The 25,557-nt window shown below is 41.5% G+C and overlaps 1 protein-coding gene and 1 long non-coding RNA gene across 3 annotated transcripts in view; one reads left to right on the forward strand and one right to left on the reverse strand.

Moving 5' to 3' along the window:
• Positions 1–18,001: 18,001 nt before the first annotated feature.
• LOC122739688 (40S ribosomal protein S15a-like) lies at positions 18,002–18,455 on the reverse strand. The gene has a single exon (XM_043981335.1). The coding sequence runs from the start codon at positions 18,453–18,455 to the stop codon at positions 18,063–18,065; it is 393 nt and encodes a 130-aa protein (XP_043837270.1). The 3' UTR covers positions 18,002–18,062.
• Positions 18,456–21,585: 3,130 nt separating this feature from the next.
• Positions 21,586–25,557, forward strand: part of LOC122742759 — a 75,226-nt gene continuing 71,254 nt past the window's right edge. For both annotated transcript variants that reach the window (XR_006354954.1, XR_006354953.1), the window contains exon 1: positions 21,586–21,891. This is a non-coding gene — a long non-coding RNA (uncharacterized LOC122742759). The remainder of the gene's footprint in view (positions 21,892–25,557) is intronic.

Here is a 25,557-nt window from a genome sequence, read left to right on the forward strand (position 1 = left end):
CAAACCTTCCCAATATACACAAATGGAATGGGCTGGCTCAAGAGGTTCCCTTTCTTGGAGGTCTTTAAGTGGAGGTTGTCTGACTATTTGTCAGTTATGTTATAGTGGTTATAGTATATATGGGTTGGACCAGATGAGCAATGAGGTCCCTACCCACTCTCACATCTTGTGATTTTCTCCTAGTTCTAAATCTATGATCAATAAAATGTTAATTTTCTCAAGGACAGGGACTATTTCTGTTTTTTTTTTCCTTCTTTTTATTTCTAGCATATATCACACAACCTGGCATATAAGCAGGTGAATGAATGGGTGAAAAATCATGTAGTAAGTAAACACTTATTATGTATGTTGAATTATTTCCATCTCATTTTCCCCATTATTAGAATGATCACTCTTTGAAGGAGGGAACTATTTTTTTTTGGCCTTTCTTTTTGTCATTTGCACCTAGTATAGTGGTAGGCACATAGTAAGTGTTTAATACACGTTTATTGACTGAATGAATGACTTTCAGGAATGGTGCTAAAGTGCTGAAGATATAATCAAGCAAGTCATTCCCTGACCTTAAGGAACTTACATTTTAAGTTTACGTTAGAGGGGAGCTAGAGTTAGAAAAGAGGGGGAAATTTGGCCAAGGTTTGGTGGCATCAGGGATGTACTGGTAAATGTTTAACAACTAGCTCTCAAAAAAAAATGTATGTAGAGACACGCTTTTTTGTTTTTGGAGGCAATCGAGGTTAAGTGACTTGTCCAGGGTTACACAGCCAGAGCTATCCTTTTAACTCTAATCTGCATCATTAACATTTTCTCCATCATTTTCTTGTCTTCACAATTGACAAAATAATCAATCAAACTCTTATCTGTATCATTTAGAGATTTCTGAGGTGTAATTGCTCACACTGAAAAGTCAATGCTGGCTGTAGTAAGCCATATTGATCTGTTCCAGAACTTCACCAGCTGGAATGTTTTGGTGTCGGCTGGGAAGTGTCATGGGGGTCTGGTTCTGAAAGCTCACCTATCAGGGCCCAGGGGTGGCAGTCTGAGTCCCAGTGAGAGGCAGAGGAGGACCAGAGTGGTGGAGACCTGTTATGTAGCTGGCTAAGAAGGTAACTGCTCTTTGAATTAATCCAAGGACAAACTTCACCTACCTCACTATTTTGCCTACTTCTGACCTTGCTAAAGCTCCCTTCTTCCATTCTTTCCCTCTTAGGAGGGGAGTATGTTGTCAAGTTCTAAATCACCATCAGGAGATATTCCCCCCCCCCCTCATCTGTAGTAACATGGCTGCTGGGGTCCATGGGCCTTTAGGGACAGGGTGAAGGTAAAGATGGGGGAGGGGGATCCTTAGGTCCAATGTACAGTATTCTTCTTTCCATTCACTCCAGCCAAATGTTCTTTGGTCTGTTGACCTGAGGATCCTAGTTAGAGCCAAATCCAGCATCACCTGCAGCTGGAAGAAGGGTGGGGTGAACTATATGAATTCCATCTGGTTCCGTTCAGGCAGACAGTGCGTGGGTAGGGATTGGGTGGGACCAATAGTTCAGCTGGACTTTTCTGGATCATTCCAGGAGCTGATTATTCAATGCCATCCACGGCAGGCAGTTCAGATAGCCAACCGACTGCCTGCCCACCATGTAACTGAAGACACCTCCACCCTCTCAGTTTTGGGTGGCTGATGACTCTGAATTAGTTCTCCCTGGGGTTTTTGTTTTGTTTAGCACTTAGATTGTGCTTTGAGGATTGCAAGTAGTTTTATAAATATCACATTTTATCCTCATAAACCCCTAGAATATAGGTGCTGTTATTATCCTCATATTACAGATGAGTAAACTGAGGCCAGAGATTAAGGGACTTGCCCAAAGTCACATAGTAAGTAGCCAAGGCTGAATTTGAACTCAGGTCTTTCTCATTCCAGTGCTCTATCCACTATATTACTTAGTTGCTTCTTCCTTGAGCCATGTTTAAAAATCACCATCCACAAAGATCCTACAATTTTGTGCCCTCAGGAAATTTATACCATCTTTTCAAATAGAAATCACACAAAACATCCCGGTTGAGGGGAAGTGGGAAGGGAGAAAGTAGACTAGGTAAAGGATCAAGAGATCAGGGTTCTAGTCCCTGTTCCTACCTTTCTAAGTGACCTTGGGCAAGTCACACAACCTCTCTGGAGTCAATTTCCTCAGTTATGAGGGGGTTGTACAAGAAGATTTCTAGGTCACTTCTAGTTCTATGATATTTGTAAATCTGACTTAGGAGAAGTAGGAAAGGGACTGGATTTGGAGTCAAAACACATGCTTTTGATTCCTGGTTCTGCTATTTACTAGCTGATGGAGACAGCCCAGGAGTCAGGGCACAAGAATGCCCCTAAGGTGAAGCAGTGCCCTTAAGACCACCAGTCCTGCCTCCAGCTCCAATCTTGTAGCCATTATCGAGGGGAACAACCCTTATGGAGAAGGGCTCTTTCATCCTCATCACCACAAGGACCAATTGCCACTCACCAGCAATCATCAATAGGACAGGCAATCTAGCCTAGACAAAACAGGAGCTTTAACAGAAAGACAGAAGATGCCACATACCAGGCTTGTATCGCTTTGATTACCAGCTCCCTTTAGATTCCAGTAGAAACAGTCTAGGACCCTGAGCTCAAGAGCCCCAAGAATAGCAGTGTACCACCCCCCCCCACACACACATTGTTCCTTCTTCCAACCTGGCTTTGGAAACCCGTGTCCAGGAGTTATCCTTGTGGGCCTGTGACCTAGCAACTTCCTTTGAAGGTGCCATAGCCTCCTTAGCAGCCACAGCCACTTAAGAGCAGAAAGGAAAGTTCTTATCACCAAATTCCTTGACACTGTTGAATGGGCTGGCATCAGAAAGTGATATAGCTTTATTAATGGAAATGCATTTTATTTTTATTTTTTTTTAGTGAGGCAATTGGGGTTAAGTGACTTGCCCAGGGTCACACAGCTAGTAAGTATTAAGTGTCTGAGGCCAGATTTGAACTCAGGTACTCCTGACTCCAGGGCCGGTGCTCTATCCACTGCACCACCTAGCTACCCCTGGAAATGCATTTTTTTTTAAAAAAATTTTTTTTAATTTTTTTAGTGAGGCAATTGGGGTTGTGACTTGCCCAGGGTCACACAGCTAATAAGTGTCCAGTGTCTGAGATCAGATTTGAACTCAGGTATTCCTGACTCCAGGGCCGGTGCTCTATGCACTGCGCCACCTAGCTGCCCCTCCTGGAAATGCATTTTAAAGAATGTATTTGCATCAGCTTTACCACTGCAACCTCAGGACTATGAAACCTGCAAAAACCTGCTCTGTTACTGTCTCCCTCGTTAGAATATGAACTCCAGAAGAGCAGGGACTGTCTTTTTTTTTTTTTTTTTTTGCAGGGCAATAAGGGTTAAGTGACTTGCCCAAGGTCACACAGCTAGTAAGTGTCAAGTGTCTAAGGCCAGCTTTGAACTCAGGTCCTCCTGAATCCAGGGCCAGTGCTTTATCCACTGCGCCACCTAGCTGCCCCCTGTCTTTTGCCTTTTTATTTTTATCTTCAGCACTTAGCAAAATGATTTGCATATAGTAAGAACTTAATAAATGACTTCCTTCATTCTTTCGTTCCTTCGTTCCTCCCTGCCTGCCTTCCCGCCTTCCTTCCTTCCGTCCCTTCCTCTTGAATTCAGTGGATAAAGGGACGAAGCTTTTGTGTGCTGTAGCCAAGGTTTAAAATTTTTACTCCTTGAGTTACTACTGTCCATTAGAGGCTTCAAGTCTTCATTGCCACACACCATCACCCAATCCCTTCCTCCCCCACATCCCCCACTAAACAAATGCCTCCTGCTACCAAAAGAATTGTTTATAAGAGTAGGAGTCCACCCCACTCCAATTGAACACAGAAGGCAGACTTTTAGGTTGAATCAATCAATCAGAGGTATAAACTAGACATGGACAAGCAGTCAAAGGAGCTAAATACCTTTGGGCCATTGGATGAAAGTAAATGACTGCACACAGGAAATGTCTTGCGGTTGGTTGGAGAGAATAAGTCATGCACTGCAGGTCTTGTATATAAATATCAAGCTAGTTTGGAATCTTGTGTTCCAGTGGTGGGCCAGCCCAGTAATAGAGCAGCTTTAGCCAAGCCCCTGAAATAGAATTATTTTGGGGAGGGGAGTTAGCCAACCACTGGGTACTTGACATGCCAAAATGAATAGTGACTCTGGAGGAGAGAATGAGGCTGCCAACTTTGTGTGATTTTGCTTCACTTACATCCAATTTCCACTCGAGTCAAGACATCACCTTGTGATGTCATTGGCCCTCTTAGAAAAAAAGGACAAAGAACAACAAATAGGAGTTGAGAAGTAGCCTCAGGGCCTGTGCTATACTGGCATTAAAAATATCAAGGTGACCTTGGATTTTGGAAGGTTAAGATATGGTTGCAAAAACTCTTATATGTCCTACCAAGCTTAGATAGATTTTGAGTACCATTCAGGGCCTTGAATGGTCTTTTTTGTTTCTGGGGGAGTGTAGAAGGGTTGTGATCCAACTAAAATACTCCCACCCCTATTGGCAATAACTTCCTCCCTTCCCATCAGTTCCCCCTTCAGGTCACACTTTGTTTCACACCTTTCCATTACACTCATTGGTAATACTTTGGATCAGAGTTACCTATGTATGTGTGTCATTTCCTGGCCAAACATACACACACACACACACACACACAGAGTTCACCTTACCTATATGTAATAGTGAAACAAGACAAATTTCTTGAAAGGCCTAGTTGCCTTCCCTACCGTGAACCTCAAAAAGTTAAGGCTATGGGGGCAGCTAGGTGGCGCAGTGGTTAAGCACTGGCCCTGGATTCAGGAGGACCTGAGTTCAAATCCAGCCTCAGACACTTGACACTTTACTAGCTGTGTGACCCTGGGCAAATCATTTAACCCTCATTGCCCCCCCCCCCCAAAAAAAAAGGAGTGAAAAAGTTAAGGCTATATTGTCCTTTGTATCCCTGCCTCCACACACACTTAATATGGTGCTCTGCACACAGAAGACAATAAATGCTGGCTGAAATCCAAAGTGAATGTTGCAAAATTGCAAAAACAAGCATTTCCCCAAAGAAATTATATGAGCTGACACCTCCCCTTACCCTCCTCCAAGAAGTGGGAAGCCCACAGATTGAAAACACTGCATATATTTTCAGAAACCCCTCCCCCTCTATTGTATTGATTGGTTTAGCTGGTTGATTTTTTTCTTCTTCCTTTTCCTTTAAAATATTTGTTATATGGGGTAGCTCTCTGGGAGAAAGGAGGGATATGAGAAAAAGATTAATATAAAGGTAGTGTAAAAATAAAATAAAATTTAAAAATAATAAAATTACTATAAGAGAACATAAAACCAAAATAGATCAATATTTTTTTAAGTGCTGGTTGAATTGAACTGTTTCCTGCTTCAAGACATAGCTCTATGTGAGCTCATCTTCCACACTAGATTAGTTTTTCTAATACCTGTCCTCCCCTTTTGAAATGTTGACATTGGCTCTTCAGTCCAGTGAGAGAGAAAAATTCCCCAGAGCCCACAGCTGTGGCTTAACTTTCATCACTTCTCTTCATCTGACCAGGCCTCTGTCTGCCAAGGTCCCTCTCGACAGCATTTCTTTCAGCCAACTGACTGCAATCTAAAATATCCCCCCATCTGGGGCTTCGTAGTGAGAAAAGAAGTGTTGGGTGTCTCTGAGCTTGGCTCACAATTGCCTAGATTTGAGGTCTCTGGAGAGACTGGGGGCCTTTTGCTCTACTCACCTGACCACAGAGGCCCTAGGTCCTTACCCAGGAGGGGGCTTGCTCTGCCCCTAGGGCCCAAAGAAATCAGGCATTTAAAATGCCTAGAAGGCAAAAGCAAGGACCTCATGCTACATAGGGGAGTTGTCTAATTGGGACTATTGCTAATTGCTCCTTTAATGAGCAGTGATGGTTTCTTTCCCCGCTCCACCCCCCCCCCAATCTAACAAGCTTTGGCACATCTGGAGCAGGCGGGGGCTGAAGGATTAATTAATTCTAATGATTTTTAAGGGAAATTCTGCTGCAGAAAACATGACATAAGTGAGGATAGTTTAATTACCTAGTTGGATGTTGGCAGAAAGCTGAACTCTTTTCCCCATTGCCTTCTTTTCCTGTCCCCTGCTTCCTTCTGACTAATAAAGACAGAGTAAGACAAGAATTATATATATTAAAAATTTTTTTTTTGTGGGGCAATGGGGGTTAAGTGACTTGCCCAGGGTCACACAGCTAGTGAGTGTCAAATGTCTGAGGCCAGATTTGAACTCAGGAACTCCTGAATCCAGGGCCAGTGCTTTATCCACTGCGCCACCTAGCTGCCCAAGAATTATATTTTTAAGGGAATTGGCCTGATACACATTGGTGTATCCCCCACCTCCCATCCCATCTGGGATCTCGAGATGATACAACACTCTAATTAGAAAACTGCAGAGCTGGAAGCCTCAGAGGCCAGCTGGTCCGAATCCAACCCCCTCATTTTACATATGAGGAAACTGAGGCCCATGAAGTTTGAGTCACTTCCCTAAGGAAACACAGGTAAATACAAATCAGAGGCAGGATTTAAATAGAGGTCCTCTGACCCCCCAAAACTAGGTCTCTTCTCATTGTACTAGGCTGCCTGCAAAGGTCTTCGTACTGCTCTCATCTCATTTGATCTTCACACAATATTAAGGTGGATAGTATCACATCTATTTCACAGATGACACGACTGAAGTTGGGGGGTGGGCAGGGCTGAGCGGTGCCTCAGTTGCCCAAAGTGAATGACAGCTCCCCCAGGGGTCCTTCACTTGGTAGGCAAGTGGCAGAACTCCTCTGCACCACAGGTGCTGTGTCTTTGGCCACAGAAAGTGTCTCAAGTGCTTAGTGTGGTAAAGAATGAACACAGGAACAAGGATGGCAACAACCAAGTGGGAACAGCATCCAGCCCAGCCCAGCCCAGCCAGAATCCTTTTAGTTTTGATCCTGAACAAGCTATAATTTGAGTGCTGACATTAGTGACCATTAGCCCTCAGTCCTTTAGGTAGAGAAACTACTGGTACTGCTAGAAACCTGTTGAGAGGACACAGTGGATGCTTTGTATTATTCTCATTCTCTTTCCAAGTCTCTGTCAGTCTCTGTTTCTCTCTCTGTGTGTGTCTCTGTCTCTGTCTCTCCTCTCTTCTCTTTCCTATCTCTCTGTCTCTCCTGTTTCTCTCTGTCTCTGTCTTCGTCTCTCTGTCTCTCCTCTGTCTTTCTCTGTCTCTGTCTCTCTCTGTTTCTATCTCTCTCCTCTCTCTCTCCTCTCTCTCCTATCTTTGTCTCTTTCTCTCCCTCCTCCTCTCTCTGTCCCTCCTTTCTCTTCCTCTTTCACCACCATGATTTCATCAGTGTGAGAGGAACGCCCTGTGTCATAATATCCACCAATGCCAAAGCCTCTTTTCTGCAACTTAGAGGATGATATGATCACAGATCAAGAGTTGGAAGGCACCTTGGAGACTATGTTGTCCAACCCTTTCATTTTACAGATGATGAAACTTGAGACACTTTCTGTGGCCAAAGACACAGCACCTGTGGTGCAGAGGAGTTCTGCCACTTGCCTACCAAGTGAAGGACCCCTGGGGGAGCTGTCATTCACTTTGGGCAACTGAGGCACCGCTCAGCCCTGCCCACCCCCCAACTTCAGTCGTGTCATCTGTGAAATAGATGTGAGAGGTTAAGAGGCTTGCCTCTTGTCACACAGCTGGCATGTATGAGAGGTGAGACCAGTATGTATGAGAGGTGAGCTAGTATGTATGAGAGGTGAGACCAGTATGTATGAGAGGTGAGCTAGTATGTATGAGAGGTGACTCCAAGGCCAGGTTTTAGATACATCTTGGTTGACATCAAAGGGGCATAACTAAGAGCATTGGCAGAAGTTGAAAGAGGCATATTTCAGCTCAATATAAGGAAAACTGAATCAAAATTAGACATTTCCAAAAGCATAACAGGCCACTTTAATAGGTAATAAGCTCCCCATAAGTGGCTATCTCCAAACAGAGATCACTTTTCAGGATGTTGTAGTTTCCTGTTGGGATGCTTTTTTTCAGGTATGGGTTGAAAGAGATGACTTCAGAGGTCCCTTCCTGATGTGAGATTGTAGACTGTAGGTTAGAGGTCTATGTTTCTCAAACTAGGGGTGGTGAGAGAAATGCCTTGCCATTGTGGATATTGGCATTGTCCAACGAGATCTTCACCCTCCATTAAATCATCCAACTTGCTTCTTCTCACACCTTATCTTAGCCAGGTCCCATATTGATTTGGAGTCAGAGGAGCTGAGTTTGAATCCCATTTCTGCCTTTTATCAGAGATGCAACTTGTTGTTCAGTCTTTTCAGTTGTGCCCCACTCTTCATGACCCCATTTGGTGTTTTCTTGGCCAAGATACTAGAATGGTTTGCCATTTCCTTCTCCAGCTCATTTCACAGATGAGGAACTGAAGCAAACAGGGTTAAGTGACTTATCCAGGGTCACACAGCTAGTAAGTGTCTGAGGCTAGATTTGAACTCAGGAAGAGGAGTCTTCCTGACTCCAGGCTTGGCATTCTATCCACTGGGCTACCTAGCTGCCCAGGAGCTATAACTAGAGTGGGGATAATTGGGGCCCTCAGGGGTACTGAATTAAAATTTTAAAATTTTAAATTTAAGTGTCTCAAGTGCTTAGTGTGGTAAAATTTTAAAAATAAATTTTAATTCATTATTTTTACAATTTGACACAAGGTGGTCTGGAGAGAGATGTCTCCATCTCCACCCTCCACAGCGATGCCCTTTACTCTGCCTTCCTATTCAATTGAAATTTTCATAATTAAATCTTGTATTGTTATCTAAACCACTAATTGCAAAGTTGATTCCGGGGCATGTTTTGTTCTTGCTTGCACTTGGCACCAAAATTGCTAGATAGGGTTCTGCCCCTTACAATTTTTTTACTTAGTAGGATTCTCCAACTTTGTTCCCTACCTATGTGGCCTAAGGTAAGTTACAACCTTTCTGGGCCTTACTTTCTTTATCTATAAAATGGAAGAGTTGAAAGGCCTGTAAGGTGACTTTCCAATATAAATGTATGCTTCCAGGATCCCAACCTGGTCTTAGATCCATGATCCTATGATAGCCCCCTGAAACAGGGCAACTATTAGTCACTTTGAGGTGGGGATAGTATGAGGGATTGTTTTAGTGAGGAGTGGGGAAGGACAGTAAAGGGTGGCCCCCTTGTCTTGTATCTCCTTAGTGTCCAGATGGGGCCAGGATCCATATATTATGAACTTAGAAAAAGAAGGGAAGTTTGAGACAATGTAGTCCAACCCCCTTCTTCAGATATAAAATCTATTTATTTAGAATTTTCCTCAAGTTACATATCTAAACAAATTTTCACACTGATTTTTAAAACTTTGTGTTCCAAATTCTCTTCTTCCCCCCTCCCCCCTTAAGAACTCAAGCAATTCAATATTAAGTTATACATGTGCAGTCATGAAAAACATTTCTACATTAGTCAGGCTGTGAAAGAAAACAAACAAAAAATTTTAGAAAGAGGAACTAACAAAAAAAGTATACTTCAATCTGTATTCAGATACCATCAGTTCTTTCTCTGTAGATGGATTGCATTTTTCATAAGTCCTTCTGATAGCATTCTGCTCATCATTTCCTATAGCACAATAGTGTTCCATCCCAATCTCATCCCACAATTTATTCAGCCATTCCCCAATTGATGGACATCACCCCAATTTCAAATTCAACTTTTAAAAAAACTCTTTTAGGATACCAACCTAGTTGTGGTATTGCTAGGTCAAAGAATATGCATGGGTTTATAGCCCTTTGGCCATGGTTACAAATTACTCTACAGAATGTTTGAATCAGTTTACAACTTTACCAAGAGTATATTAATGTTTCTTTCCCCATTTCCCCCACATTTGCCATTTTCCTTTGTTGTCCTATTATACAATAAAATAGGTATGAGGTAGTACCCAGAATTGTTTTGACCTGAATCTCTCCAATCAATAGTGAGTTAGAGCATTTTTTTTTCATATAGTTATAAGTGGTTTTGATTATTTCATCTGAAAGCTTCATGTCTTTTGATCATCTATCAATTGGAGAATGGCTCTCATTTTTTTTTTTTTGTGAGGCAATTGGGGTTAAGTGGCTTGCCCAGGGTCACACAGCTAGTAAGTGTTAAGTGTCTGAGGCCAGATTTGAACTCAGGTCCTCCTGACTCCAGGGCCGGTGCTCTATCCACTGCGCCATCTAGCTGCCCCCGAATGGCTCTCATTTTAACAAATTTGACTCAGTTCTCTATGTGTTTGCAAACTGAGGCCTATCAGACAAACGCTTCAAATTTTTTTCACAGTTACTATTGCTAACTGTATTATCCTCCATCCTATTCCCTCCCCTTGATATTTACTCTATTTTTGATCTTCTTTCACCCTATCCCTCCTCAAAAGTGTTTTGCTTCTGACTGCTCCCTCCCCCAATCTATCTTCCCTTCCTTCACCTCTCCCCTCCTTATCCCCTTCCCTTCCCACTTTCCTGCAGGGCAAGATAAATTAATATACCCACTTTAGTATGTATGCTATTCCCTCTTTGAGCCAATTCTGATGAGAGTAAGGCTCACTCACTCCCCCACACCTCTCCCATCTTCCCCTCTATTCCATATGCTTTTTTTTGCTTCTTTTATGTGAGATGCTTTACCCCATTCCACCTCTCCCTTTCCCTTTCTCCCAGTGCATTCCTCTCCTCCTTTAATTTTACTTTTTAAAGATCAGATATAGAATTTGAGGCCAGAAGAGGTTAAGTGACTTGCCCAAAGTCACACAGGTAGTGTGTTACAGAGTGGGATTTGAACCCAGGTCCTTTGACTCCAAATTCAATGCTTTTTCCATTGTACTGCCCTTCCCCTCAGTGTCCCATGTGCCCCCTTCCCCTGAAATTTCTGCTGTCTCTCTTTTTTTGCCAACACATGGAAAATTATATAGCTCCTGATTTTCCCTCTTCCTCTACCCACCAACCCCAAGTATTACTGGAAGCAATGTTCAAGAACTTCGAAATCCTTCTCCCAAGTACATTGGCTACTGCTGCAGATCTTGCTAAGGTGGTTTCCAGAAACTGCCCCTTCTTTTGTTCCTGCTTGTTTTCCTTCCTCTCCCATTCAAGCTGCTAGGTCTCTGAGACTATGGTTCCTTTGGGTCTGGGTCCTATGATTCGGAGGCAGTGGGGTGTTTTTCCCCCCTTCCTTGTGCCACTTGCCCATCCCAGCCAAGTTTCTGTGGCCCCACCATGTTCAGGGGCCCTGGGCCAGGGCCAGAGCCATGAGTAGCCTCCAGGCTCTGTTCTCTGTGGGATCTTGACAGGAAGTCCTTTCATGTGGCTGCCAGCTGGATGCCTGGCCTTAGAATGAGACTCTGGCAGGACCAAGGAGGAGGAGGGAGAGGGAGAGCTCCAAGTGTGAAAAACCCTCTCTGTTTAGAAGCAGCTCTGAGAAGATGAAAACAGAGTGAGAGGAGAGATCAAAGGGAAGTCCACGCTAGCCCCAGAAAAAAAAGTCTACCTCAGGGACCCCACTGCAAAGGACATGCTTAGTTAATTCCTTTTCTCCTCCAGCAAAGGGCACTTGCCCAGCCATGGGGAGGAAAGGTTGATTGGGTAGGGATGGAAAACAGAATATTTCAATTCCTGACCCTCCCTCAGCCGGGTTCTCCCACCTCTAAGGATTCTGTTGAGCTAAAATCAAGATGAGAAATCTGACCCAGGTTTATAGAACCAGCTGAAAATGTTTTGATTCATTGATCTCTTTCTCCCACCACTCTCATGCCCCATTCTTAACCTCTGCCCCAAGAAAAACCAAGTTCTAACAAGTAAGGCCCTGAGGGACTGAGCAGAGAGGACACACTGCTGGCCAGAGACCTAAAAGCCCTGCGGCCCTTCCCTCTGGGGTGCTTGCTGTCCACTCTCACCCCACATAGGTTATTTTTTCCAATGAGCACTCCAGGGAAAAACAAGCAGAGACTGTTGGAAAACCTGCAGGCTGTTTTTGTTTACTCAAAGACATGTTAAGGAGCACACACCTCTCCCAAAAGGTCAGCAGTCCTTTCTGGCAGAGCCAGGCTGGAAGGCCTAGAGTAAGGAGAAAGAGCCCTGGGCCATAGAGGGTCCTAAGAGAATCAGCATGCTATGATGGTCTTGAAGTAAAAGACTGGGGTTCCAGGAGTTGTAGATCCTACCTCTTCTGCCTACCTCCCACCTGCTTTGTAGCCACAAGTAATATTCAAAAGCTCAGGAATCCTTCTCCCAAGTTCATTTGTCACATGCTCTCCCATCCTCTTCCATATAGTGTACTGGATCAGAGGGCTTACAGTCAAGTCTTGGGTGTGCTACTTAATACCTGTGTGACCTTGGACAAGTCACTTCTCCTCTTTGGGTCTTAGTTTCCTTTTCTGTAAAAGGAGGTGGTTGGACCTGATGACCTCTCAGGTCTCTTCCAGCTCTAGATCTTTCATTTGGTCCTCTGAGGATCTTAACTTTTGGTAATGTTTTAGTTACTACAGAGTGAAAGCAATGTGGAGAGGACTAGAGGTTTAGTTTATTGTTTTACTTTTTTTAATATTTTAAAAACTGATGCCTTAAAACAAACAACACATACTTTCCTGATATGCCAAGCTCCATTGAAGCTTTCTTTGTAACAAATATAGTTTAGTAAAAATAATGCAACATTCTGTACCCATCATCTGCCACCTCCCTACCAAGAGGATATGTGTTTCTTGGGAACTCCTTATGAGTAGATGTTGTTTCATCCTTTGTATTTGCATTCCCAGTGCCTTGGATGGTGGCTGGCAAATGATCAGTGACACACTGATTTTCTCTTTTCTCAGCCAAGTTGGTTCATTGCAGTTAATCTGGGTTCTGCTGTCTTTTAGCATTATTTTAATTCACAACATTATTGCTATTTTTCTGGTTTCTTGATTCTATTTATTTTACTTTGCATGACTGCATACAGGTCATATTCTCTGCCTTACATCACAATAATTGTTCATTACCTTTATGCTATTGCTTTCTTACTCACCCTGTGTTTTTTAGAACTGAATCAAGTAATAGGGGTGACAGGGTTTTTTGTTTTTGTTTTTTCAGGGCAATGAGGGTTAAGTGACTTGCCCAGGGTCACACAGCTAGTAAGTGTCAAGTGTCTAAGGCCGGATTTGAACTCAGGTTGTCCTGAATCCAGGGCTGGTGCTTTATCCACTGTACCACCTAGCTGCCGAGGTGACAATTTTTTGAAAAGCACAAAGCCCCCTACAAATGAGGGGAAAATTAGATTTCACCCAGATCATATACCACCATCTGTTCAGTGCTTCCCCAATTGATGGGCACTTAATTTGTTTCTGCTTTTTTGATACCACACCTTTACCAACAGTGTCTTCCTATAGATCCTTTAAAATAGATTATCCTGATGTTTCTCAATTTTCTCTAGCCATAATGGGAAGCATATGATAAATGAGCTGTTATGATGGGACACATCTTTCTATTTCATAGGATCATCTGATCCAAGATTTGAACCCAGGTCCTCAGGCTTAATGTGTCAATCAATACTTATTAAAAGTTCTTATTGGTGAATTAGAGTCTTTTAATATGATTGCTAATTCTAATATTTTAATTCTGAAAACTGTTCAAATCCTTTGAATACATTTATGGGGGAATGACTTTTGTTCTTACATATTTGTATGGATATATAAGGAATTGACTTCAACTTTTATCAGATATATTTAGTAAAGAGACAGCATGATGGTATAATGGAGAAAGAGTTGGACTTGAAGTCTTTCTGGTTTCATTTCTCAAATGACAAATCACTTAATCCCTCAGTGCCCCTGGCTCTAAGACCATACATGGCAGAGTATGTGCTGATCTGCATTGGTAGAGCAAGCTTCTTCATGCTAGAGTTCCTCATTATAATAAAACTGCAGGTCTAGTTCTGAACCCTATTTGATGAAAATGGTTTTCCTTCACTTGACAGCTTATTTTGTAGTCTAGTTGCATTAATTTTGTTTGTGCAAAATCTTTTAAAATTTTGTGTAATTGAAAGAGTTTATTTTATCTTTTATGTTTATTTCTAGCATTTGGTTGGTTGAAAATCCTCCCCTTAACAGTAGATCTGACTGGCACTTATGTTCTTCTTTAATTTTTTTAATGATATGATCTTTTATATTTAAAACGTATCTCTCAGGACAGCTAGGTGGTGCAGTGGATAGAGCACTAGGCCTGTAGTCAGGAGGACCTGAGTTCAAATCCAGCCTCAGACACTTGACACTTACAAGCTGTGTGACCCTGGGCAAGTCACTTAACCCCAATTGTCTCACCAAAAAAACAAAAAAAACAAACCAAAAAACCCCCATATCTCCATTTGACTCTTTTTATGATATATGATGTAAGCAGCTAGTCTAAACCTATTTTCTACCAAATTGCTTTCCAGTTTTTCTAGCAGTTCTTGTCAAAGAACAAGTTCTTCCTCTAGTGCTTTGTGTTTTGGAGTTTATCAGACATTGGCCTACTCTGATTCTAAGTCTATCCTTCTATTCTACTGATCACCAGTACCAAATGGTTTTGGTAATTACTCTTTTATAAAATTGGGGTTGGGGAACCTATTGATTTTTAGAAGGCAGGAGGTATAGAAAATGAACTAGAGGTCTCCAAATGAAATGTGCCCAAGATCCAGGACAGGAGATCGTTTGATCAAGATAAGAAAGACAGGACGACATTCAGGTCAGGAAAAGGATGAATGCTTGATTGAAGCTTACAAGAATCTATTTGGTACATATCAGATTAGCATTCTACTGGAAACTTTCTCATAAGTAATTTATCTTGCTAGGGCATTTGGAAATGTGTAACCATTAAAAGAGATTATAGAACCTTTGAGACCTCACCAGGAAACAGCCAACCTGAATCTCAAAGTTGGAAGGGGCCTCAGAGCATTTCCAGTCCAACCTGTTTCTGAACAAGAATTTCCTTAATAAAGTCACTAACAAGTGATAGTAGTAGAAGTAATAAAATAATAATGAGGAGGTGGAGGATGATACCTAGCATTTATATAGTGATTTAAAATTTGAAAAGTGCTTTATACATATTAACTCATTTGATACTTGCAACCACCCTGTGTAGCAGGTGCTATTGTTTTTTATTTTTATTTCATTTAATTTTGTTTTGTTTTTGGTGGGGCAATGAGGGTTAAGTGACTTGCCCAGGGTCACACAGCTAGTAAGAGTCAGGTGTCTGAGACCAGATCTGAACTCAGGTCCTCCTGAATTCAGGGCTGGCACTTTATCCATTGTGCCACCTAGCTGCCCCCAGCAGGTGCTATTGTTATCCCCATTTTACAGATGAGGAAACTGTGGCTAAGTGAAGTTAAGTTACTTACCCAGCGTCACACAGATAAGTGTCTGAGGCAGGATTTGAACTCATCAAGAAAGCTGACAAGTACTCAGAGCAGGGGAATGTTTGTCATGATGTTTGGACAAAATCTCAGAGGGAAGACATTAGCATGAATGGGGGATCAGGAGAGCTTTCTTGAGAAGGTGGGACTTTATCTGGTACTTGAAAGGCACTAGGAAAGTCAGGAGGTGGGCATGAGGAGAGAGAGAATTCTAAGCATGAAGGATGGCCAGAGGAAATGCCTGGAGTTAGGAGATGGACAATCTAGTTGGAGTAATAGCCAGGACACCAGTGTTCCTGGATCACAGAGACAGATGTAAGAATACTGGAAAGATGATGGTTTGGTTAGGTTATGAAGGGCTTTGAATTCCAAACAGAGGGTTTTATATTTGATCCTGGAGATGATAGGGAGCCACTAGAGTTTATTGAGTGGTGGAGGAGGTGACATGGATAGATCTTTTCTTTAGGAAGATCATTTTGACATTTGAGTCAAAAGATGAGTGGTAAGAGACTTGAGGTACCAGGCTCTTGCAGCAGTTTTGGCCTGTGGTAAGGGCCTGCACCAGGGTGGTGGTAATGGCAGAAGAGAAAAGGGAGGGTGTATGAGATGTTAGGAAGGAAGAAATGACTAGACTTGGCAATAGATTGGATTTGGGGGGTGAGCGTGTACAAGTTAGTAGTAATTACTCAACAAGCTGCCTCTTTACTTTTATTATTTTGGCTTGCCCATGACCTTGTATTGGTCATAGGAAGGGTATAGGTTAGAGAAGGGGTGAGAGATGCATATAGCTGTTCCCTGAAAAATGAATGTCACAGAATTGATTCTGCATGCCTCAGCTACCAATGCCCTCCCCCAGAAATACCTCTGTGTATTTGTATCTATGTCTCCAAATCAATAGTAAACAGAAATCAGAGAAAGTATAAATAAGAGAATATATACTAGACAATACATAGAATGAATGACCTCTCCCATTGGCATCGAGGTAACTCAGTTCAATTGAGAGAGTATCTTAGATCTCACCCAAGGGGAAATAAACTGGGGACAGGGACATTGTTGGGGTGCTTGCTCTTCTACATGTTGGCTTCTTCCCAGAGTCTATCTTCGCCTTTAGAGACCTGAAGGGAGTCTGGAATCACTTGTCTTCTCTCTTGAAGCTATATATCAGGAGACCAGAATCTCTTTTCTTGCAAGTTCTCACCAACTCTGCCCATCACACAGACACAGAGTACTGAGCAATTGATTTCCACCAATAGAATCTTTTCTTTCTTTTTTTTTTTTGCGAGGCAATTGGGGTTAAGTGACTTGCCCAGGGTCACACAGCTAGTATCTGAGGTCGAATTTGAACTCAGGTCCTCCTGAATCCAGGGCTGGTGCTCTATCCACTGCGCCACCTAGGTGCCCCCCACCAATAGAATCTTAAGCAAATGGCTTCTGAGCCACCTGTTATATTAATGTAGAGAGCAGTAATGAAAGGTGATGATGCAAAGATGACAACGACCTAAGACTTTTGGGTGTTTGACTAATATGAGCCTTGCCTTTCCCTCAGTAGGCTGACTTGAGGTTCCTCAAATGAGAGTCTAGATCCTAGAAATGTGTTGATTCTAAGAAGGTACTGACTGAAATAAAACTTCAAAATGAAGAAAGAAGGAATGGAAAAAGGTGTCAAGGATGCATTAGATCGTCTGTAGTGAATAATTGGTCAACTGCTATCTTTCTTTGTCTTGCCTCTAATAGAGTAGATTTTTTTAAAAAAAGGATCCTGTGCAAAAATGTATTTAGAGAGTCTGGCATGGGAATTAAAAAAGGTTGTATTGTTACTTTTTGTTTTCACACCATTATTCATTTCCCTTAAATAATGCCCCTTCCACTATGTCCTGCCATCCCTATTGAATCTTCTCTTCAACAAAGACAAATTTTTAAGAAAAACCAATAGACACAGTCCCATAGCTGACAACGTTCCACATTCTACCTCACTAATTCCCCACCTCTCCATGGAGAGAGGTGTGTATCCTTATGAGTTCTCAAAGAACAAGATCAGCTATTCAAAGCAGAGTCTGAATCTCTTATCTCTTTTGATGCTGCATCTATTACATGATTGTAGCCATTGCGTTTTGCTTATTTCCTTCTGGATCTGCACACACAAATTTTCTCATGTTTCTTTAAATTCTTTATATTTGTCATTTCTCAACAGTGCTATAACTTAACAGGGCTAGTTCATTCATTCAACTTCAATTCTATGCAACCTTTTTTTTTTTTTTCAGGGCAATGAGGGTTAAGTGACATGCCCAGGGTCACACAGCTACTAACTGTCAAGTGTCTGAGGACAGATTTGAACTCAGGTACTCCTGAATCCAGGGTCAGTGCTTTATCCACTGCTCTACCTAGCTGCCCCATTCAACCTTTTTAAAAAAATAAACATTTTTATTTAAAGTTTTGAGTTTCCTTCCTCCCCTCCCCCTTCCCTGAGGTGGTTAGCAATGATATGTTATACACATGCAATTATATAAAACATTACCATATTAGTTATTTTATTCAACCTTTCTTTTCTTTTTTTTTTTGGTCCATTGGAGCATTTTATTTGTATGTATGTTTTACACCCTTAGAAAAAGAATCCCAGGATTTTTCCTCCTGTGTGTTTTTGTCTTGCTTCCTCATGATCCATGATGCCAGTTGAGGTTGTAAGCACAATGAACCCAAACTGATGGGATGGTAGCAGATTATTCTGCCACTTTTCCAGATCTTTCAATTGAATATCAAATCTGGGGCTGATTACACCACACTTGTTTAATCTGCCTGTGAGGTTCACAGCAATTTTTCCTGCTCTGTGATCATTGATGACCTCAAATTGGCCAATGTAACCGTGCTTCATCATCACAGTTAAGAACCTGACGATTACTTGAGAGCATGGCCTAATGATAACCTGGCATTTTCCTTGTTTTTCTGCATTGTTGATGCTTTTGAGAGCATCTGCCAGGACATTCACGTGCACCATGGTGCCAGCACTGCAAGATGGCGGAAAGAGTATTCAACCTTTCTTTATGAAGAACTTATTATGTATCAACTATTGTGCTAGGTGCGGAGTATACAAATGTACAGAATGAAATAATAGAGTTGTTATTGTTCAGTCCTTTTCAGTTGGGTCCAACTCTTTGTGACCCCATCTGGAGATTTCTTGCCAAAGATACTGGAGTGGTTTGCCATTTCCTTCTCTAGCTCATTTTACAGATGAGGACACATAGGTAAATGGAGTTAAGTGACTTGCTCAGTGTCACACAGCTAGTAAATGTCTGAGGTCATATTTGAGCCAGGAAGATGAATCTTCCTGATTCCAGGTGCTGCACTTTATACACTTGTGCTACCCAGGGACCAAATGAAACAATCCCTACACTCAAAGAGCTTCCAATGTATCAGGGGAGACAATAAGTACATATATAAATGTCTACATAATAACTGCAAACAAGAAAAACAAAATAACTACAAGATAGTTGGGGAGGAATAGCACTAGCACTTGAGGGGATCAGGAAGGGCTTTAGGATGGTGGCATCTGAGCAGTATCTTGAAGAAATTGAGTGATTCTATGGGCCAGAGGTAAGGAGGGAGTGGATTCCAAGCATGAGAGATAGCCAGTACAAAGGCATTGAGATAGGAAATGGAGTACTGTGTGTGAGGAACAATTTAGCCATTTCCCAATTGATGGCACTGACTTTGTGCTCAGTTCTCTGCTACCACAAAGAGTAATGCTACGAATATTTTGGCATATATTATAAATTTGTTTTTGTCTTTAACCTCCTTGGTCTGTATGCTCAGTAGTGAGGTTATTGAGTCAAAGAGTATGAACAGTTTAGTTCCTTCTTTGTGCGTAATTTCAAAATTCTGTCTAGAACAACTAGATCAATTCCCAGTTCCACATACACCATCGTAGTGCATCTACTTTCCCACAACCCTTCCAAAATTGATTGCCTCATTTTCTGGTCATTTCGGGGAATCTGTAGAGTGAAACCTCAGAATTCTTCTAATTTACACATCTATTATGAATGATTTGGAATATATTTTCATTTAGATTTTGACATTGTCCTTCTGAAAATTCTTCTTACTCTTTGACCACTCATCTACCGGGAACTGACTCTTGGTTGTATATGTTTATGTGAATTGCCTATATATCTTGGCTATCTGACTTTTATATGAGATCTTTGATGAAAATATTTTCTTTTTTCTTGAATGTCACAGAATTTAGAACTGGAAGCAGGGGTGTGCTGGAGCCAGTTCAATTTGGTTCTTAAGATATAGTGTTTAAATTTTCAGTTTGAACATTTACACTTCAGAAATTGACAAATGCTATAGATTAGGGCTTGATTTATTGTTGTGTTAATTGTATGTGACAACCTTTTCAATACTTGAAGATAGGCTAGGCATTGCAGTATGCACCTGTGGTCCCTGCTATGGGAGAGGCTGTGACTAGTGGATTGCTTGAGTTTGGGAGTTCTCAGCTTCAGTAGGGCTAAACATATCTGTCTACATTAAGTCCCTTATTGGTATGGTGAGCCCCTAGCAATGGAGGCAACAGCCCTAGGCTACCTAAGAAGGGGCAAAGCAGCCCAGATTGGGAAACCAGAGCAGGTTAAAGCTTCTGTGCCAATTGATGTTGGGATTGGGTTCACAAATAGCTGTTAAACTTCTATAAGATTGAGATAAGATTGGGAGATCTAGTGTCAGAAACAAACAGTATGAATACTTCAAAACAGCTATTATATCTCACCTAAATATTTTCTTCTCTAGACCAGATATGCCCAGTTTCATCAACTGATTTTCATATCACATGATGTAAAGGTCTTTACCACTTTAGTTGTTCTTCTCTGTACACTCCAGTTTTTAAGAGCTTCCTAAAATTGAACACAATAGCTAAAATATCAGGAAGAAATACAGTGGGCCTATCAACTCCCTATTCTCCAACATTATGCCCCTCTTAATGAAGCCTATGAGTTCATTAGCTTTCTTGTGGCTCTTTTGAGGCATATTGAGCTTGCTGTTTACTAAAACCCACAGATCTTTTCTAGATGAATTGCTTTTCTAGCCATACTTTTCCCATTTCGTTTTCAAGAAGTTGATTTTTGGAGCCAAAGTATATGACTTCCCATTCACTCCTTTCAAAATTCATTTTATTAGAATTGACCCAATACTCTAGATTATTAAATCTTTTGAGATCCCAACTGTCATTCAATGTGCTAGCTATGGCCCTCCACTTGATGTTGTCTACAAATTAGGTAAGTGTGGTGTCTATGCTTTTATTCATGTCATTGATAAACATGTTAAATAGCACATATCCTTGGGTCACTCTACTCACATGAAGTCCTACTTAGAGATTCCTCTGCCCCATATCTTTCTGTCTATTCTCCTGAGTTCAGCTCATTCTTGTTCCAGATTGTTTTCTTCCTGTTTCTTCATTACCTCTTTTCTTCACTACTGCTCTCAACTCAAGCTGAATTTTCTTCAAGCCCCTTGGTCACCAGAGGCATCTGTTTTCATCTATCCAGTTGTCCAGTGTCTGGTTCATACAAAAAAAACCCCAGACATGATTCTCTTAAGACTCTAAGTCACCTTTGACTTCTCACTTGTATATAATTACTTTATTGGGTAGATAAGCTAACAAGGCTTTTACTATACTCAGCACATCACATAGTTCTATTGCTATGGTTTTTGCACATCAAAATAATGAATTTATCCAATGGAGGAAATTCCCTAGGCCTTTATAACCTCTCCCCCACCCCCACAATTTTCCTCTCCTAGTTTGGCCAGGGTCTATAACCCTAAGAATTCATTCAACTTACTCTGACAAGCCTTAATAATGATATTCTCCAGCAAGATGAATTGTGTCAACAAATAGGCAAATGGCAATATTTGGAAAGACCAGCTGGCTGTTGCCATGACTTCCCTAAGAACTATAAAACATTAGCTCCACAGTGGCCCAGGGAAACCATTCAGCCAGCCATCATTGGCTTGTGTGATGCCTGGCCTTGAATTCCAACAAAGCCAAACTTATTGAGTCTCCCGAGAGAAGCAAGTTGGAATCTGGGGCAATTATATAGGAATTTTTCAGCTGAGGACCTTCTGAGAGGGACCATCGGTGTGGATACAAGAACATTCATTTAGAGTTGAAACAGCCAGGAGTTGGCTGCCAATGCACTGACATTTGGTGCTAGCTTCATCTGCCTGGTTTCTGCTCAATATCTAATGCAAGTAAAGATATGGGTAAAGAAGTGGGCAGATGTTGGAGATGAGATTGCAAAGGGTTGTTTGAAGGTGACTGGGAAGGGGCCTAGTGGCATTCAAGGCATGGAAGTCCCTTTGCTGCTGTGGACTCTACATTTACGACTACCAGGCCACACCATGTGGGTGTTTGCAGGGTTTTGACTGGAGTTGACTACTTGAAGGTAAGAACTATATCTTTGCTCTTAATTTCTTATGGATTTCATTATTCAACTTAAACTGCCCTCTTCCAAAGTTACCAGTGAATTCTTTTCTTTTTTCTTTTTTCTTTTTTTGCGGGGCAATGAGGGTTAAGTGACTTGCCCAGGGTCACACAGCTAGTAAGTGTCAAGTGTCTGAGGCCAGATTTGAACTCAGGTCCTCCTGAATCCAGGGCCTGTGCTTTATCCACTGAGCCACCTAGCTGCCCCCCACCGGTGAATTCTTAATTGCTAAATCTAATACTTTTCCTCAGTCCTCAAAGGAGTTTCCCATCCTGAAGTCATCAACAAGCATGTATTAAGCGATCATTATGAGCCAAAATGGTGAGAAGACAAAGGCAAATAGCTCTGGCTTTCAATAAGTTCATAGTCTAATGGTGCTTACAGACATCTATGTGCAAAGCAGATATAAACAGGATGAATTGGACATAATATCAAATGGAAAACACTAGGATTAATCAGGGGAAGGGGAGGGAAAGGCCAGTGAAAAAAGCTTCTTGCAGAAGGTGGGATTTTATCTGAGACTTGAAGGAATCCAGAGAAGATCAGAGGCAGAGTTAAGGAGTGTCCCAGGGTGGAGGATAGACAGGCAGGGAAAATAAGAGCTGCATGATACCATATTGTGTGCAATAAACAGTTGGGAGGCCAATGTCACTAGATCCTATGGTGTGTGGATGGGAGTAATGTATAAGAAACCTGGAAAAGTTGGAAGGGCACAAGTTGTAAAGGGCTTTAAAGTCCAAACAGAATTTAAAATTTGATCTTGGAGTCAATGTAGGTTAACGAGTAGAGAAATGACATACCTGGTTGGGTTTGTACTTTTAGAAGAGCACTCGGATAGCTGGATGGAAGATAAAGTGGAGTGGAAAGACTTGAGGCAGGGAGGCCAACCCAAAGGCTATTGAAAGAATTCAGGTGTCCCCTTATTTCCTTCATTTGATCATCCCCCAATTATCCTGTATACATCTTGTTTGAACATCATTGTTTTCATGCTGTCTCCCCCTTTGATTGTGAGCTCCTTGACAGTAGGGACTGTTTTTGTTTATCTCTGTCTCTCCAGTACTTTTCATTGTGAGCCTGTAGCAGGTGTCAATGTCAATGTCAGCACACAGTAGGTGCTTCATCTATGCTTTTTGGGGGGGGGGCAGGGCAATGAGGGTTAAGTGACTTGCCTAGGGTCACACAGCTAGTAAGTGTCAAGTGTCTGAGGCCGGATTTGAACTGAGGTCCTCCTGGATCCAGGGCTGGTGCTTTATCCATTGAGCCACCTAGCTGCCCCCTTCATCTATGCTTTTTGATTTGTTGACTGGCAGATGATGAAGGCCTACCCTAAAGCTGGCAATGTCATTAAGAAGAAGGCATTACGTGAGAAATTATATGAAGGAGCCAAGACATGAAAGGCTGGAGCTGGGCAGTTCAATGAATGAGATTTAGTACAACAAGCCAAGGAAAATATGCCATTCTCTGGATGTGATGGGTAAGTTCCTGATGTGGCTCTTGGAAGAGACCAGAGAATGCTCTGGAGTTCCTATAATTCATCATTGGGAGAATAATTCAACACTACTGATTTAGTGAGAAAAAAGTCTTGTCATATTCCCAGAGGGAGGTGGTGAGAGAACTGAACTACTTTGTTTGTTCTCATTTAGAGACCCAAGAGTAGCATAAACAGGTAAAAAAGGAAAAGAAAACATAGGTTCAATAAAGCCATACTGTTTACATCCTTACATGGGAAGATGATACTTATAATTCTATTTTGTTTTTTAGGGCAATGGGGGTTAAGTGACTTGCCCAGGGTCACACAGCTAGTAAGTGTCAAGTGTCTGAGGCTGTAGTGGTATAATTTTTTTTCTTTTTTTTTCTTTTTAATGTATAAGGTATTTTATTTTTGTGGTATAATTTTTAAGAATTATCAGTATAGGTGGCAGCTAGGTGGTGCAGTGAATAAATCACCGGCCTTGGATTCAGGAGGACCTGAGTTCGAATTTGACCTCAGACACTTGACACTCACTTAACCCTCATTGCCCTGAAAAAAAAATTATACTACTAATAGTGCATCCAGAAGGAATATACATAGACAAAGGGTATGGGTATAAGCTGAATTTGAGGAAATGACATTAAAAAAAATTAAGGGATGAGAAAGAGGAGTACACTAAGTTCAGAAGGAAGTAAGAGGTAGAATGGGGTAAATTATTTCACATGGAGAGGTACAAAAGACCTATTACAGTGGAGGGGAAGAAGGAGGGTGGGCCATGGATATTGCTTGAACCTCAATGAATTGAATTGAAATTGCTTGAATTGAGTAACTCACATTAGTATTGGCTCAAAGAGGAAATAATATACACAATCAGTTGACTATAGAACTCTGTCTTATCCATCAGGGAAGTAGGAAGAGAGGAGATTAAGTAAGGGGTGGGGAGAACTGACAGAAGGGAGGGCAGATCAGGGCAGATGGTAGACAGAAGCAAAACACTGGTGAGGAGGGAAAGGGTAAAAGGAGAGAGAGAGGACAAACAGGATGAAAAAGAGGATGGAGGGAAATACAATTAGTAATCATAACTGTGAATGTGAATGGGATGAATTCTCCATAAAATGAAAGTGAAGAGCAGAGTGGATTAAAAAACAGAATCCTACAATATGTTGTTTACAAGAAACACACTTGAAGCAGAGAGACACACACAGAGCAAAGGTAAGGGGCTGAGCAAAATCTATTATGCTTCAGCTGAAGTAAAAAAAAAAAAAAGCAGGGTTAGCAATCCTGATCTCAGACAAAGTAAAATAAAAAATAGATGTAATTAAAAGAAACAAGGAAACTACATCTTCCTAGAAGGTACCATAGACAATGAAGTAATATCAATACTAACCATATGCACCAAGTGGTATAGCATCCAAATTCTTCTTCTTTTTTTTTTTTTTTTTTTTTTTTTTTTTTTTTTTGCGGGGCAATGGGGGTTAAGTGACTTGCCCAGGGTCTCACAGCTAGTAAGTGTCAAGTGTCTGAGACCGGATTTGAACTCAGGTATTCCTGAATCCGGGGCCGGTGCTTTATCCACTGCGCCACCTAGCCACCCCTGCATCCAAATTCTTAAAGAAGTTAAATGAGTTACAGGAAGAAATAGACATCAAAACTATAATAGTGAGGTACCTCAACCATACCCTCTCAGAGCTCTATAAATCTAACCAAAAAACAAAGAAGAAAGAAACTAAGGAGGTAAATAGTATAGTAGAAAAGTTAGATATGAAAGACCTTTGGAGAAAACTGAATGGGAGTGGATAGAGCATTGGCCCTGGATTCAGGAGGACCTGAGTTCAAATCCAGATTAAGACACTTGACACTTACTAGCCGTGTGACCCTGGACAAGTCACTTAACCTTCATTGCCCTGCAAAAACAAAAACAAACCAAACAACCCCCCCCCCCAAAAAAAAAACCCCAACTGAATTGGAACAGAGAGCAATATACCTTTTTCTCAGGAGTAAATGGCACTTACTCAAAATCTGACCATGTACTAGGGCATACAGATCTCAAAATTCAATGTAGAAAGGCAGGAATATTAAATGTATTCCTTTTGGATCATAATACAATAAAATTACCTTCAACAAAGGGCAGTGGAAAGATAGATTAAAATTAATTG

The sequence above is a fragment of the Dromiciops gliroides genome, chromosome 2, assembly GCF_019393635.1.
Source record: "Dromiciops gliroides isolate mDroGli1 chromosome 2, mDroGli1.pri, whole genome shotgun sequence".
In the NCBI taxonomy this organism is placed as follows: Eukaryota; Metazoa; Chordata; class Mammalia; order Microbiotheria; family Microbiotheriidae; genus Dromiciops; species Dromiciops gliroides.

Excerpts from the sequence above, each read along its gene's own strand:
- LOC122739688 (XM_043981335.1), bottom strand. The coding sequence starts at position 18,455 with ATGGTGCACGTGAATGTCCTGGCAGATGCTCTCAAAAGCATCAACAAT.